The sequence below is a fragment of the Erythrolamprus reginae genome, chromosome 1 (genome assembly GCF_031021105.1).
Source record: "Erythrolamprus reginae isolate rEryReg1 chromosome 1, rEryReg1.hap1, whole genome shotgun sequence".
NCBI lineage: Eukaryota > Metazoa > Chordata > Lepidosauria > Squamata > Dipsadidae > Erythrolamprus > Erythrolamprus reginae.
Window position 1 is genome coordinate 50,088,543 of NC_091950.1, and position 14,920 is coordinate 50,103,462.

The window sequence follows — 14,920 nt, forward strand, 5'->3', positions numbered from 1 at the left end:
AGATAGGAATAGGAAAATTAAGTGATGCTGCATTTCAAAAGCTGGAGGGTATAACCCATCATGCATTTCCTCTTAATAGAGGAAGACATACTATAAAGGCAGTTATGAAAATGCTTCATATTCTCTTTGTACGAAAATAGTGAAAAACTGAAATTTTAGTGTGCAAAGTTTCATAAAATAGTATCCATGACCCTATAACCCACATTAGGTTTTCCAAAACTTGGGGAATATGCTAAGTCTGAAGACTTCAATATACTATTTTATAGAAGCAGTGCATACATCATCTAAGTCACTGTAGACATTAACAGATGGCCATTTTTTACCTCTAAAGTATATGACAAATAATTTGTCTATTTGAATATTGGTTTATTACTAGTTTTTTACAATTTGATGTCCTCAAGATATAGTGGTGTATAATTTTGACATTTGCTTAATTTGGTTCTCTTTATCTAATTCTGGGAAGTAGAAGACAGATCATATTTTAAACTAAGGTATATAAACATATTGTGTTTATACAAAAATACTGAATAGCTGCTAGAAACCCTATAAGTCTCAGACAATTTGAGAAGGGTTAGAAGAATAAAAATTGCAATAGGTAACAATCAATAGTCTCTATTTAACATTGTTTCTTCGGATGCGCCTGAAACCTTGACAGAAAAATTTATGTCAGCTATCTTGAGTTTAACTGAAGAAAAATGCATTCCATATTTTTCAGACAATGGTTTATATGGCTCACATTTATTAATTAATTAGATTTGTATGCCACCCCTCTCTGTAGACTCGGGGCGGCTAACAACAATAATAAAACAGCATATGACAAATCTAATATTTAAAATAACTAAAAACTCTTATTAAAAAACCAAACATACACACAAACATACCATGCATAAATTGTATAGGCCTGGGGGGGAAAGGAGTATCTCAATTCCCCCATGGCTGACAACAGAGGTGGGTAAGCGGTATTAATCAGACAGGATGCCAGTCAAAATTTTTCTGTTAGTTGATGGAACAAATTTCCTCATCTTCCAGAATTACCAGTGGATCAATTCAGTGGGATCAGGATAATAGTATTTTTTTTTTGCAGTCAATATTGGGGCTATAGGAGAAACCTGATAGAAAGTTGTCTGGAAAGTTGTCTCGTTTACTTTATTATGCGGAATATTATTCTAGTAAAGCAGAATATTTGTAGCTCAGAGTTGAAATGAGGAGTCCGTGGTGCTCTCTGACTTGCTTGTTTTCTTGCAAACATTTTATTACCCAAACTAGGTAATGTCATCAGTGCTAGTAAGGAGTGTGGTTTGCTGTCAGTTTATATTTTATTTATTTCTAAGAATAATTTTCTTATGGCTACCACCTGTACAGATTTGTCCACTGCTGTAAGAACATATGGAAGTTTGAGTGGATATTCTATAAAATTGGATGTTTGCTCAGTATGTCTTAGACGCTTATGTAATCCACATTCACTTTACAATGTTCTATATTACAGCTAAAAGCAGTGTTATGATGAGCAGGTAAAATTCCATATCTTCTTTATTTAATCCATAGAATACACCATTTGTAGAATTTAAAAACTAGATAAAAAGCATATTAAATGGCAGGTGTATGAAGTTTTTCCATAAACAATGTCTGAACAAAAAAATCCAAATTACAAAATATTAAAAATATGTTGGTACATTAACATAGCATTCCACTAAAGCATAAAGATACAGGTATAAAGAAAAATTGTGCCACTTACCTATTTTTTAAATATTTCTAGGAATGTTTTATTCTGTACATAGGACCATTCTGTACAAAATATGAAGTCTACATTTTTATTACTCATTACAATAAAACAAAGTACAATGTATGTACAATATTAAAATGAAACCATACTAAAGCCACACAAAAGAAGACACTTGTAATATTCTTTTGACATTCCTGATGTACAGGCATAAGATTCTGGAGAACATGGGAAGATAGGTAACACTGAACTTTATGAAGAGTAACAATCACCAAAACCTTTTTTATTTGTACACTTCATTTGGGATGTATTTATTTTAACAATAATTTAATACATAACTTGTATAGAGCATAACATGGTGATAAGAAGGAAGCCAAACAAATGAATACTACTAAATCTTAGTATTGCTTAGGCAAGTTTGTGAACTAGCCTGATATTTCTAGAACAAATTATGATGGCAATAATGCTACCTGCTCCAGAATAGTTAATTTTTGGTGAATGTTTATCTTCAGTAAAGAGCAAAAGTAAAATTTAGACAGTGAAAGATCTTATATGCTGAGCGTTACACGGTCAACCAAACATTGATATACAATATTTTCTCAATCCCCCATTCCCCAGGTTAAAATTAGACTGCTTCTTTTCAAAACCCTCTTTCGTGAGCCTACTGAACAGCCAAATTATAAAGAAGATATTTGATAAATTATCAGCTAAAGATGGGAAGTTCAAACAATGGCATATCAAAATACATACAGACATTGCTTTATGCAATTATAAAAGCACTCTTCCCCTCATCAAAATGGAGAAGACACATTTAAACTGCTTTTAATTATTTGTATTTCATTATGGCAAAGCATATTACTTATTTTCAAGTTTAACAGGTATTATTTTCACAAAAAATAGGTATTTTGTCTGAAGCTTGGAGTGGTCTTTACATTGTTTTTTTTTTCTTATCACTAATTCCCATCATTCTCACCTGATATGATCTATTCTTAATTTTCACAATATACCTTGGACATTTCATATTTGAGACCAACCAGGCCCTGGTCCCAAAATGTCTGCTTTGTAAAGTATTTGTCATGGATCAAGATATATTAGGTAAAATAACTATTTTAAAGAAATTGCAACTTTTGTTAGTGATAGAAATAAGGGGGGAAAAAACTAATTCAAATTGATCTGAAACTGCTCTTGAGATACTAAAGTCTAAAATACTGGCTACCCTGAGAGCAATCAAATATTAAAGACAAAGCACAATACATTTTTTTGAAAATTTATTTGTGCTTTCCCATCTAGAAGAGATAAAAGAAAACTCATAACATGCAAGCAATGTTTTGGAATACATAGCAGCAGTGGAAGATCAGCAGTAATGCAGATGGGTTTTCTTTTTTTCTTGAGGTGTGCATGTTCTAGATCTTTATTTCATAAAAATATATACCGACAGCAGAATTACTATAGATAACTTCTCAGCTTTTAAAATAGGTATATGCAAATGTTGGAATGCCATTAGAGGGAATTTGTCTATGCTAAATTTTCTAAGATGCATCTTTCTAAACATTAACATCCAGGGAAATGTATCCAAAATAATCTATGTCCTGTTGTCTGTAACGATTCCTAGCAGCTAACATATTCCATACACTAAATATATTTTTAAAAAGAATAAAAACTGGAAAGCCATTTTCATAAATAATAATTCTGAAACAAAAAAAATAATATATGCAATTACTTTAAAAATGCTATTTACTTTTAGCCAAGGCAGACATATTTTTATTTTTAGGAGCAAAACATCTCTATCAGCTCAGTTTCAAAATATTAATTTTGTACTTCATGCTAACGGACCAGCAAATATGGCTTCAATCCATACAAAGTACTCGACCAACAGTGTCTTTTATCTGGAACCAAATTTGGATTTAACCATTTCTCTAGAAATTAGACGTGATTAAGATTGTCATGAATATTACCATTCTGTAATAAAGAATTAATAACTTTCCAAACTGCCAGAATATGTCAAGGTAGTAATGCAATTTTTTTTCTCTTCGGATATTTTTGTCCCCAGATTTATAAAATGCTCAATAGTTATATATGAATTGTGAAATTTGACCATTGCCATGGTACTAATGGCAGGCAGAGATGGACAGAGGAAAGAGAGAAAGAAAATAGGCTCCAATCATCTGGCACTGGTCTTGTGCAACCTTCATTATTTCAGTGGACTTACATAAGAAAAGCCATGCAAGGTCACTTCATTGTATCCTCATTATAAGCTGATCGAAATAGGAAAAAACATGGAACTTCTGTGTCGATTGTCACACATGCATTTCATTGTATGCACATGGATATTATGGACAAAAACCTGAAACTGCAACCGATTTAAATTTACTAGCACATGTACGGATATGAAATATGATAGACATTATCGTTTCATGCCTTTTTCTATATAGAGCTGCTTTTAATATACAAACAAATAATTATGTTTGAAGAGGCCTGAAATATCTGAATGGTTGCTCAGCAGCAGTGCTTGATCATTTGCTCTCCTTTCAACAATAACTGGAGAAAATGCATGCTTCCCACTGGTTGGTACTATGCCAACAGCACCAAGAAAATGTCTTTTAATACTAATCAACTCAAGTTTCTGATTACAGAATTAGGTAATTCACCATTGTTTGAACTACTTATCTTGAGCTGTTTACACTGTATTGAAATTATTGCCTAACAGAATGGGGTTGAACAAAAGCTTTGACTTGTGTGTAACTGATCAGTATGGCACAAAAAAAGGTAAGTTCTCTACTGCGGAACAGAGTCCAGAAAAAAATTGTTTTTCTCCAAATAAGATATCACTTGACTAGTCTAATGCCCATCCTGTGATAGTAGATCCTCAGCTCGGCAATGAGACTCCAAGGCTTTCATGGTATAGATATCCTGAGGCAATTCAGACTTGCGCCGTACTACAGCACGTTCCCTTTTTTGCTCAGTGTGTTCCTGAAATCAAAAAAGCAATGTTTAAACAAATTTCCTACACGAAAAAGTGCCTGGTTTTTATTTATTTATTAATAAAATGTATGGGCCACCATAGGGTAATTCTGGGTGGCTTACAGTTACATCTAAGTTAAAACATAAAAAGTTAAAATCAAACATTGAAACTTGTTTTGTTTTAAACAAGAATGAGAAAGCAGTAAAAGAACGCAGATTTCAGTAGAACAAAAAGACTTGGTCTCCTGTAATTTTTGGATTTTGCCATACCTTCTATGGCATTCCCCTGAAATTGTTTCTGAGATTGATTCTCCAGAAAGCCCTTCAGTACAAAGTTTATTTGCTCTATCTATGCCATATAAAGTAAGCTTATTGTTGTAGCCACAGGTAATACTATACAGTGTGTCATAAAATACAATAAAACAGTAAAATACTGTTGAATGAGAGTATTAGATATAAGATGATCACAACAAAACAAAGCCAAAGCTACAATTACGAATTTAAATATTTATTTCTAAGGTTTCACAACTCTGTTGCTGATAGTTGGAAACATCACTGCAAGAAGATAGTTGAATTTTCCAAGGTTCAATCACTTGAATTCACCTGCTGTCAGTAATCTTAAATGAGATTATCATTATCATTATGGATAATGTCCTCCGCCTGAACAAAAGCACAAGGATAGAGGTGTTGTCCAACAGACAGTTTACAAAATCTTCTGTCAAGATATATGGAGGGCATGGTCTGCAAGCAAAGGGATCTTACGCCTTTCCCAATGAAGCACTGATTATATTAACCAGGAATCCATACTGTATGAACGCAAGTCCTTGGGGTACATTCACACTATTATCATGATACAATTACAGACTATGATTTAGTTTATACCCATGTTGCTGGCCCCAATTGTGGTTGCTAAGCAAGGACTACTTATATGTACCTATATAATGTAGATCAGGGGTCCCCAAACTTGACAACTTTAAAACTCGTGGACTTCAACTTCCAGAATTCTCTAGCCAGCATACCTGGCTGGAGAATTCTGGGAGTTGAAGTCCACGAGTCTTAAAGTGGCCAAGTTGGAAGATCTGTGATGTAGATGATGTAAACTTTTGAGAGGTAATGGATGCCCCGAATGACTCTGGTACATTTAGCAGGACTATAGTGAGATACACTGCTCAAAAAAATAAAGGGAACACTTAAACAACACAATATAACTCCAGGTAAATCAAACTCCTGTGAAATCAAACTGTCCACTTAGGAAGCAACACTGATCGACAATCAATTTCACATGTTATTGTGCACATTCAACTTTCTGCAGAACAAAGTATTCAATGAGAATATTTCATTCATTCAGATCTTGGATGCGTTATTTGAGTATTCCCTTTATTTTTTTGAGCAGTATATATTATGGCCAGAATTGTGTAGCATTTGGTCACAAAGTAGTATAAGTCGTTCAGGTTTAGGATGGAGCATTTGCTATATCTGTCAGCTGGGACTTTTCCTAGTCTCATGATAGCCACAAAATACATGAAATGACTGAAGAGGGCAGGGGAGTGCAAATTCAAGGCCCGGTAACTAAAGTGGTGGCAGATACGTTATCAGATCCTCTCAATAGGAACTATTTGAGCCAATGCGCCCAAGCAACAGAGATTACAAGCATCTGTTTCTTCTCTCCTATACTTAAATCTTTATTCTCATGCTCTGCACTGGTATTCTGTTTGTTGGCTACATACAAGTGTAACTTGCATGAAGTTGCACTCACAAGTTTTATTTAAAAGGTAAAGGTTCCCCCGCGTATGTGTGCTAGTAGTTTCCGGCTCTGTGTGTGTGTGCTCATCTCAGTTTGTAAGCCGAATAGCCAGCGCTGTCCGAAGACATCTCAGTAGTCATGTGGTTGGCATGACTCAATGTCAAAGACACAGGGAGTACTGTTACCTTCCCATCAAAGTGGTCCCTATTTTTCTACTTGCATATTTTACACGCTTTCGGACTGCTAGGTTGGCAGAAGCTGGGACAAGTAATGGAAGGTCACCTCATAATGCGTTATCATTTGATTTTGATTTTATTGGATTTGTATGCTGCCCCTCTCCGAAGACTCGGGGCGGCTAACAACAGTAGTAAACAGCATATGAAAATCCAATATTAAAACAGTTTAAAACCCTTATTGTAAAACCAAACATACATACAGACATACCATGCATAAAATTGTAAAGGCCTAGGGGGAAATAGTATCTCAATTCCCCCATGCCTGGCGGCAGAGGTGGGTTTTACGAAGTTTACGAAAGGCAAGGAGGGTGGGAGCAATTCTAATCTCTGGGGGGGAGTTGTGAGGGCCGGGGCTGCCACAGAGAAGGCTCTTCCCCTGGGTCCCGCCAAGCGACATTGTTTAGTTCTGATCGACAAGCTCAGTGTCTTAGCCTGAGCCACCACACATCTAAGTTTTATTTCCCATTTACCAAATGTTAAATAAATATTTAAATAGCAATAGCACTTAGACTGATATACTGCTTCACAGCCTTCTCTAAACAGTTTACAGAGTCAGCATATTTTACTGACCACGGAAGGATGGAAGGCTGAGTCAACCTTGAATGCCAGTCAAATGACTGGCAGCTGGCAGTTGGCAGAAGTAGCCTGCAGTACTGCATTCTAACCACAGCCCCACTATGGCTCTTTAATATTTAATATTCTTTCAATAAATATTGTTATAAAGCTGCACTCCAATAAGACTCACAAAGTCTTATAGCATTAAAAACCATAATTTAAGAATGTGTTTTAGTTGCATGCTCTTTAACTCTTTAACTGATTGTTTTTGAACAATCAATAAGCATGGTGAAAAACAGGTAACACATATACCTGTGATGACAAAGTACAAATCTAATGATATCCCCTGCCTCCTGAGAAAATCAAACCACATATTCATGTTCAGATATCACATTTACAATCAGTCAACAAGTGAAACACAAACTAGAGTTTTGAAGTGCTTTAAAATAATGATTTATTCAATAGCCCCATGTACACATAACAGTCATGTTTCAGTAGTTATGGGTGTATTTTTAACCTTTTTTTGCCTCTAAGAATTTTAAGAGACATGAATATTACCAAGGCCCCAGGCCTGGAATTCTTGACTGGGTTTTTTTGTTTTGCTATTGTTTGACAAGCCTTTAAGTAAGGTTACAGTGTTCCCTCGATTTCTGCGGGGGATGCGTTCCGAGACCGCCTGCGAAAGTCGAATTTTCGCGAAGTAGAGATGCGGAAGTAAATACACAATTTTTGGCTATGGACAGTATCACAAGCCTTCCCTTAACACTTTAAACCCCTAAATTACCATTTCCCATTCCCTTAACAACCATTTACTCATCATTAATACTGGTACTCACCATTGAATAAGACACTTAGTGATCCTGATATTTATAAACATAATTATTTATTAACAATAATTATTTTTTTTGTTATTTATTTGCAAAAATTATTAGTTTGGCGATGACGTATGATGTCATCGGGCAGGAAAAACCGTGGTATAGAAAAAAACCCGTGAAGTATTTTTTAATTAATATTTTTTGAAAAACCGTGCTATAGGCTATTCGCGAAGTTCTAACCCGTGAAAATCGAGGGAACACCATATACCCATTAGAAGCATTTATTTTAGTACTTATTTGTTAAAAGTTCAGCTAATATGATGATGTTTGCCATCTTTTCTTCTTAGAAATAGTATGTTATAAATTAACATACTACTACTAAAAAGAAAAGATGGCAAAGCAATAGCATAAATATACAATTATTCAATTCAAATACAAAAGTGGGATCAAATTTAGCATGTATTAAAACCATTTTGCTAACAAGCAAACGAAGTGATAATTTACAAATTACTAAAATTATTCTGCTCATTTCAATTTCTTGCAATTTCTGAGACAAATTGTACAATTCATGAGTAAATATTTCTTAATCATACTTGGAAGAAGCTAGCTATTTCTCTCTCTCTACAGGTAGTCCTCAGTTAACAACCGCTCATTTAGTTATAACTGTGTTGAAAGAGCGGTAATTATGACTGATCCTAAAAGTTCCAGCCATCTGATCACCCTTGCAGTCACCTGATCGTGGTCCAGGGACATGGCAACCAGTTTGCACTTATAACAATTGCAGCATCCCATAAGTCACCTGATCACGATTTGCGACTTTCCTGCAGTCTTCCCCACATGCAAAGTCAGAAGGAAAACTGGCAGGAAATGTCGCAAGTTACATGGGTAAATCTCCCCCATCCATGCATCCTCCCTGAACTTTAACACATTTCCACTACACTTTCCTGGTCACTTGGGCACCCTTTCCCAGTTACTCATGCACCCTCATGCACTGGTAAGCATCCCCTATCTGACAGTAGCATCCCAAGTCTTGCTGAGCTCATGCTGCACCTCCCTGCTATACTCACACACCCAGCAGCAGCCACCGCAAGCCTTGCATGCGTGTTTTCCCGCCCTCCACTATCTGCACACATCCAGCAGCAGCCACCCCATGCCCACTGCTCCTTTCACTTTGCATCTTCTTCCACCTGCCAATAGCCATTCAAACCCTGCTGTGCTTGCGCCACGCCTCCCCCACCATTTGCCCATCCTTTCTTACCCCGCAGCAGCCACTTACTTCTTTGCTAGCCTTTTTGCAAACTAGCTCAGACTTGCACCTTCCTGCTGGCTTTTCCACTGACTCTGGTCCTTGGAAGCCAGTAGGAAGTTGCAGGGAGGTGTTCACTGAATGACCCATAACCCTCCTTTAATAATGGCAATAATACAGGGATTACCATAGCTAAGTGAAGTGGTCAGGTGATGTCACACTTTACAAGTGCATTGCTTAGTTACAGAAATTCCAGTTCCAAATGCTATCTTAACTGGAGGACTACCTGTATATGCTTACCAGACAAGTATCTTCCTTCACTCCCTTTTTCAGCACCTGCAAGTCTTCAATTAAAGGCCCATCTGTTTCCATTGCAACAGGACTGCTCACTAGAGAGGTGTCACTATATACTGAGTACTAACCAAATACAAAAAGTTATATCAGATTTTTTTAAATAGAATATCTCAGATCCTTAAAATTGTTAGAAGCTACAATTCAGGCACTTCATTGCCAGAAATGTTAACAGAGGATTTTAGCTTCAAATCAGAAATAAAATGTAAGAGATTAAAAGGAAGAAATGCAAAGAGCATTTAATTTATGGAATTTCATTGCCATCAACTCTGATGGCTTTTAAAGGTTATTTAATAATGGAAAATGATTTTGTTAGTCATTACTAATTAGGACAATAAAGAAATAATGGAAAATAACTAAGAATTGCTATGGTTATAGATTTATCCTATGTGCAGCTAGGATCAAATGATATTTGGAATTCCAGATGCTGCAGAGCCAGAATGGTGAAATATGTCTTTATGGAGTTTTTGGGGGGTGGGATTCTAGGGTATCATATGGTTCCTATGGTCAATGGAAGTCATTAAAGTATATAAATATGAAGCTATATTTGTACATTAAAAAAGAGTAAATAAATGTTATTCATCCTCAGAGTGCCTTACCTGAGGATGTGATTTGGCTAGATTTTCTATTTTGACCCACGCTTCTTCCCTTTCCTTCATTTTTAGCTTTTCCCTAGGAGAGAAAAGGAACATTCACATATACTAGGCAATGTTTAATGAATATAAAGGAATTAAATTAACATTAAACATGATAGGAAATATGGAAACTTTTCCATTTATTCTTTTTGAAATGTTGCATACATTATAAATAGAACAAGGCGGCAATAGATAATAGAATTATGGATAGACAATAATCCCAGAGAAAAAAGGGCAAGAAGCAGAGATTACAAACAAAACGAGTCTGCGGAGAGGGGCGGCATACAAATCTAAATAAATACAAATACAAATACAAAACACATAAACACATATGTGGGGGAGCAGAGAGAGAAACCATTCTTATAATCAGCTATACAATTGCTCTGATTTGTTGCTTCCTCTCCACTTTCCATATTTTCATAACTTAAAAGTATGAAGCATGCGAAGCCAGGAAAATGAAAAAAAAATACAACAATTCATATTAATCTGAATTTTTAAAAGACATTCTTCGACAAGTTTATATTTTTACAGATACTTCTGCTGCCTGCCAGCTGTCTGCAATTTGACAGTTCAAATCTCACTGGCTCAAGGTTGACTCAGCCTTCCATCCTTCCAAGGTTGGTAAAATGAGGACCCAGATTGTTGAGGGCAATATGATGACACTGTAAAACCGCTTAGAGAGGGCTGTAAAGCACTGGGAAGCGGTATACAGGTTTAAGTGCTTTTGCTGTTTCTATTGTTAAATTCCTCTTTACTTTTGAACAAAAACTGACGCTTATAGTATCAAGCCATTGGCTATATCTTTCAAGCAAAACTTTGTTTAGTTTTAAGCAATATTTATATTATATAATAAATCAATATATTTAAGAAATATTTACAACTCTATTCTGATTCATTCTGAATACGCTCAAAATTTTCTTTGAAGATTCTGAAGAATGTATTACTTTATTCTTTATTCATATAGCATAACAAATTATTTGAATTCTATTCTCCAAAGATTTTGAACTTGGAAGCCAAGAAGAGTAATACTTTTTGCAAATGGATTGCTTGTTTTACTACTATTTTTAATATGGGAAAGCATAAAAAAGCAGATGAGATTGTTTGGCAAACTAGAATCCTGGCAATCCTGGTGACAGATTAGATGTTTTCTCACAATGTATTTTTTTTGGATTTTGGAAATTAATAAGAAAAAAATCTCACACTTTTATCTATTTGTTTATTTATTTGACATTTAGGGACCATCTCACAGAGGGATTCTGATGTGAAAATAAGATGTTAAAAATATAACTTCACCTTTTAAAAAAGAATTTTATCTCAAAGGCATTCCATTTTGAATCAAGACTAGTTTTACTTACCATTGAGTAAATAGTGTGCACAGATAGTCCTCGACTTACAGCAGTACATTTAATGACCAATCAAACTTACAGCACTTGAAAAAGTGACTTATGACTATTTTTCACATTTATGACCTTTGCAACACTCTTGTGGTCACTTGATTAAAATTCAGATGCTTGCCAACGGACTTATATTCATGATGGTTGCAGTCTCTCAGGGTCATGTGATCCCCTTTTGTATTCTTCTGACAAGCACAGTCAAAGAAGAAGCCAGATTCACCTAACAACCATGTTATTAACTTAGCAACTGCAGTGATTCACTTAACAATTGTGGCAAGAAAGTCATAAAATGGGCAAAACTCACTTAACAAATGTTTTGCTTAGCAACAGAAATTTGGGGTTCAATTGTGATCGTAAGTTGAGGACTACCTATATCCACAGAAATGCAATACAAAATTTATAACAAACACAGCAGAAAGTTTTCACAAGATGAGAACACGTTAAGAAGAAACTCACTTAAGTTTTTCTGCTTTAAATTGCTGAGTGCAATCATCAAACAATTTTTGGTTCATTTCCATGAAGAGTTTCAGAGCATTGTAAATCAAGCCATGTATTGTCCTACAAAGGAAAACGAGAGATTCAAAACAGATTCAGGATTTGCAGTGCATATATTCACTAAAAGCCCCCAAAGCAAGTGGGTATTTCTATTAGCTAAAAGTGGCACACAGAAACTAAAGATTCAATGAGGAATATAATACTTACGAATTCTGTGAATACACACCAATGTGTTCTGCATCTGTGCAGTTGAACATATCCCAGAGTTAGAATGTTTGGCAGGAAACTGCCATCTTGCCCACTACATATGCACTGGGAATGGTTTCTGCTGATTCTGTTAGTTGCTGTGGAGATATCCTCAGAATCAGTGATGCACAGCACCTAACAGGGATGGATAGTAGGCTGTGTGAATTCACAGAAGACCACTTGAAGAACCACAATTCAGATCAGTAACTAGATCTTCTTCGTCATGGTCTCTGAAATTCACACCAGTGGGGGAATAGTAAGCTGCATCTCTGAATATGGGAAGTGGTTCAGAGATTTGTAGATTAAAAAAAACACGTTTTCAAATTCAACCTCCCTTTCAGAGGAAAGATTTTTATACCAATATGCCTCATCATGTCTATGACTAATTTAAAGAGGCAATAGTAAACTTTTGTCTGCTTTCTAATAACAAAAGAATTGACATGAGGCTCCTTGAAACCTCTCAAAAGTTAGAAGCAAATCCTCGAAGGACATTCAGGATGTGGAGTGATGTTCTAAAATAATGACTGAGAATGGAAAGGACAGTCAAATAATTATCTAAAACAAATTTAATTTTGAGATTGACTTTGCAAGAAAATTCTGACTCAAGATTTACGTAGCTTGCTATAAAAGATAAAATAAGATGGGTCTGAACATGTGATACAGAACTCACTTATTCATGTGGATGGTTAAACGTTTCTTAGGATAAATTCTAGATAAATTATAAGTGGTAAATAGCAAGAAAAAAGAACAATTTTATAAAAATTTGGCTAACATACCAGAAAATATAGAACTACCATATTCATAGAAGTAGTATTCAGCAATCAAAATTAGGAAAATTATTAATGAAACAAAAGTCAAACTGGCTTTTTTCACTTTTAATAAAAATAGACGTCCATGAAGTTTTTCTGCCAAATCTTTCTGGAAATAGTATGCCATCTTTCTAGGACTGAAAGTAAATGACTGGTCCAAAGACATTCGGTTGACTACTGTGTCTAAGGCAGGACTAGAACCTGTAGTCTGCTAGTGATCCTTAATTCAGTGCCTTTAACTAAATTGGCTCTCATAGAAGGAATACATCAAGTATGAGGATTAAAACATATGTAGTATATCAGAAGATGTACAAAAGCTAGAGTCTGCAAAGTCTTTAGAAAGCATCAAAGAGATCTCAATGTTGGAAGGTGTTAGTCAGAAGGATACAATTTTTTTTCCAGGGTATTGGATATACCATGGGACACAATGAAAACAGACATGAACAAGTGAGAAAATATGCAACAGTGACATTACCAAGAACTGAATGTCCCTCCATTATTGATGAAAAAAAGAGGAAGACTGAGAGAGTGCTAAGAGGCCTACAACAACATTAAAGTAGCTACAGAAAAATCTGGCAAATACTGGTTGTGTACCATATGTGAAACAATCTCCCATCTTCTTCATATGTCTGGGCTGTGGGGTAGGGTGGCAAGATGGGAACATCTGCTTACAAAGAAAAACATCTATGCTTGCTTACATTTTGCAAAAACCTGTACAAAGTCTGACAAAAGCAGATAGAAAAATATGTTGTGATTTGATGAAACCAAGGTTGGCCATTATTGCAAAAAGTGTGTTTGGTGCAAAAACAACATTGCACATCACCAAAAGTACACCACACCCACAGTGAAGCATGGTGGTAACGGTATAATGTTTTGAGGCTGCTTTTTTCAGATGGAAGTAGGGCTTTAGTCAAGGTGAAAGGAATTATGATCAGATCCATATATCAGTCAATTCTGGCACAAAATCCTTAGGCCTCTGCTAGGATGTTGAACGTGAATACAACACAACAATGACCTAACAAGGGTAGGCAAAGTGGGCTCTTCTATGACATGTGGACTTCAACTCCCAGAATTCCTCAGCTTGCATGATTGGCTCAGTAATTCTTTGAGTTGAAGTCCACAAATCATAGAAGAGCCAACTTTGCCTATCCCTGACCTAAACCATACCTCCAAATCAACAAAAGAATGGTTTACCAGAAGATCAAACTTAGGGAATTAAAAATCTGTGAGCTGAAGAAAATTGGGCATAGGAGATGTCCTCACAATCTGACAGATTTGACCATTTTTGCAAGTAAAAATGGGCAAAGATTCCCAAGGTTGAAAGGTCCCTACCTACCAGTCCAAGAGACTGAATTCTGACATAAAATCAAAATGTGTTTTAATGAAAATACTAGTTTGGGTATACACACTTAAGCAACTATGTTGTTGTATGTTTTTATTATTATTTTCCTCCCAAAAGATTTCCAGTTTGTTTTTCAATTGAATTGCACAGCTTACATGTTATATTAAATGTAGAAAAAAATTTGAGGTGATTTATCTTGGTCTCTTTTTTTTATATCTCAAAAAGTATTTTAACAGGGGTGTTTAGATTTTTTTATATCCATTGTATGAAAAAATCACTGCATGATACATATTGATCTTATGTTTAAGAAAAAAGAATATAAAAGATTAATGTGAAATATGATTACTCTATGGAATTGGACAGGAAGATGA

At 35.3% G+C, this 14,920-nt stretch overlaps 1 protein-coding gene across 5 annotated transcripts in view; it reads right to left on the reverse strand.

The window, feature by feature from the left end:
- Positions 1 to 1,512: 1,512 nt before the first annotated feature.
- PPP2R5C (protein phosphatase 2 regulatory subunit B'gamma) overlaps positions 1,513 to 14,920 on the reverse strand; it is a 76,449-nt gene continuing 63,041 nt past the window's right edge. For 2 of the 5 annotated variants that reach the window (XM_070752137.1, XM_070752159.1), the window contains 4 exons: positions 12,114 to 12,215; positions 10,228 to 10,300; positions 9,578 to 9,694; positions 1,513 to 4,690 (listed from right to left, as the gene is read on the reverse strand). In XM_070752137.1, coding sequence (XP_070608238.1) covers positions 4,559 to 4,690; positions 9,578 to 9,694; positions 10,228 to 10,300; positions 12,114 to 12,215 — 424 coding nt within the window. In that variant the 3' untranslated portion in view covers positions 1,513 to 4,558. Of the gene's footprint in view, positions 4,691 to 9,577; positions 9,695 to 10,227; positions 10,301 to 12,113; positions 12,216 to 12,359; positions 12,534 to 14,920 lie in introns of those variants that run through there. The other 3 variants (XM_070752148.1, XM_070752173.1, XR_011559156.1) reach the window with 2 other exon arrangements.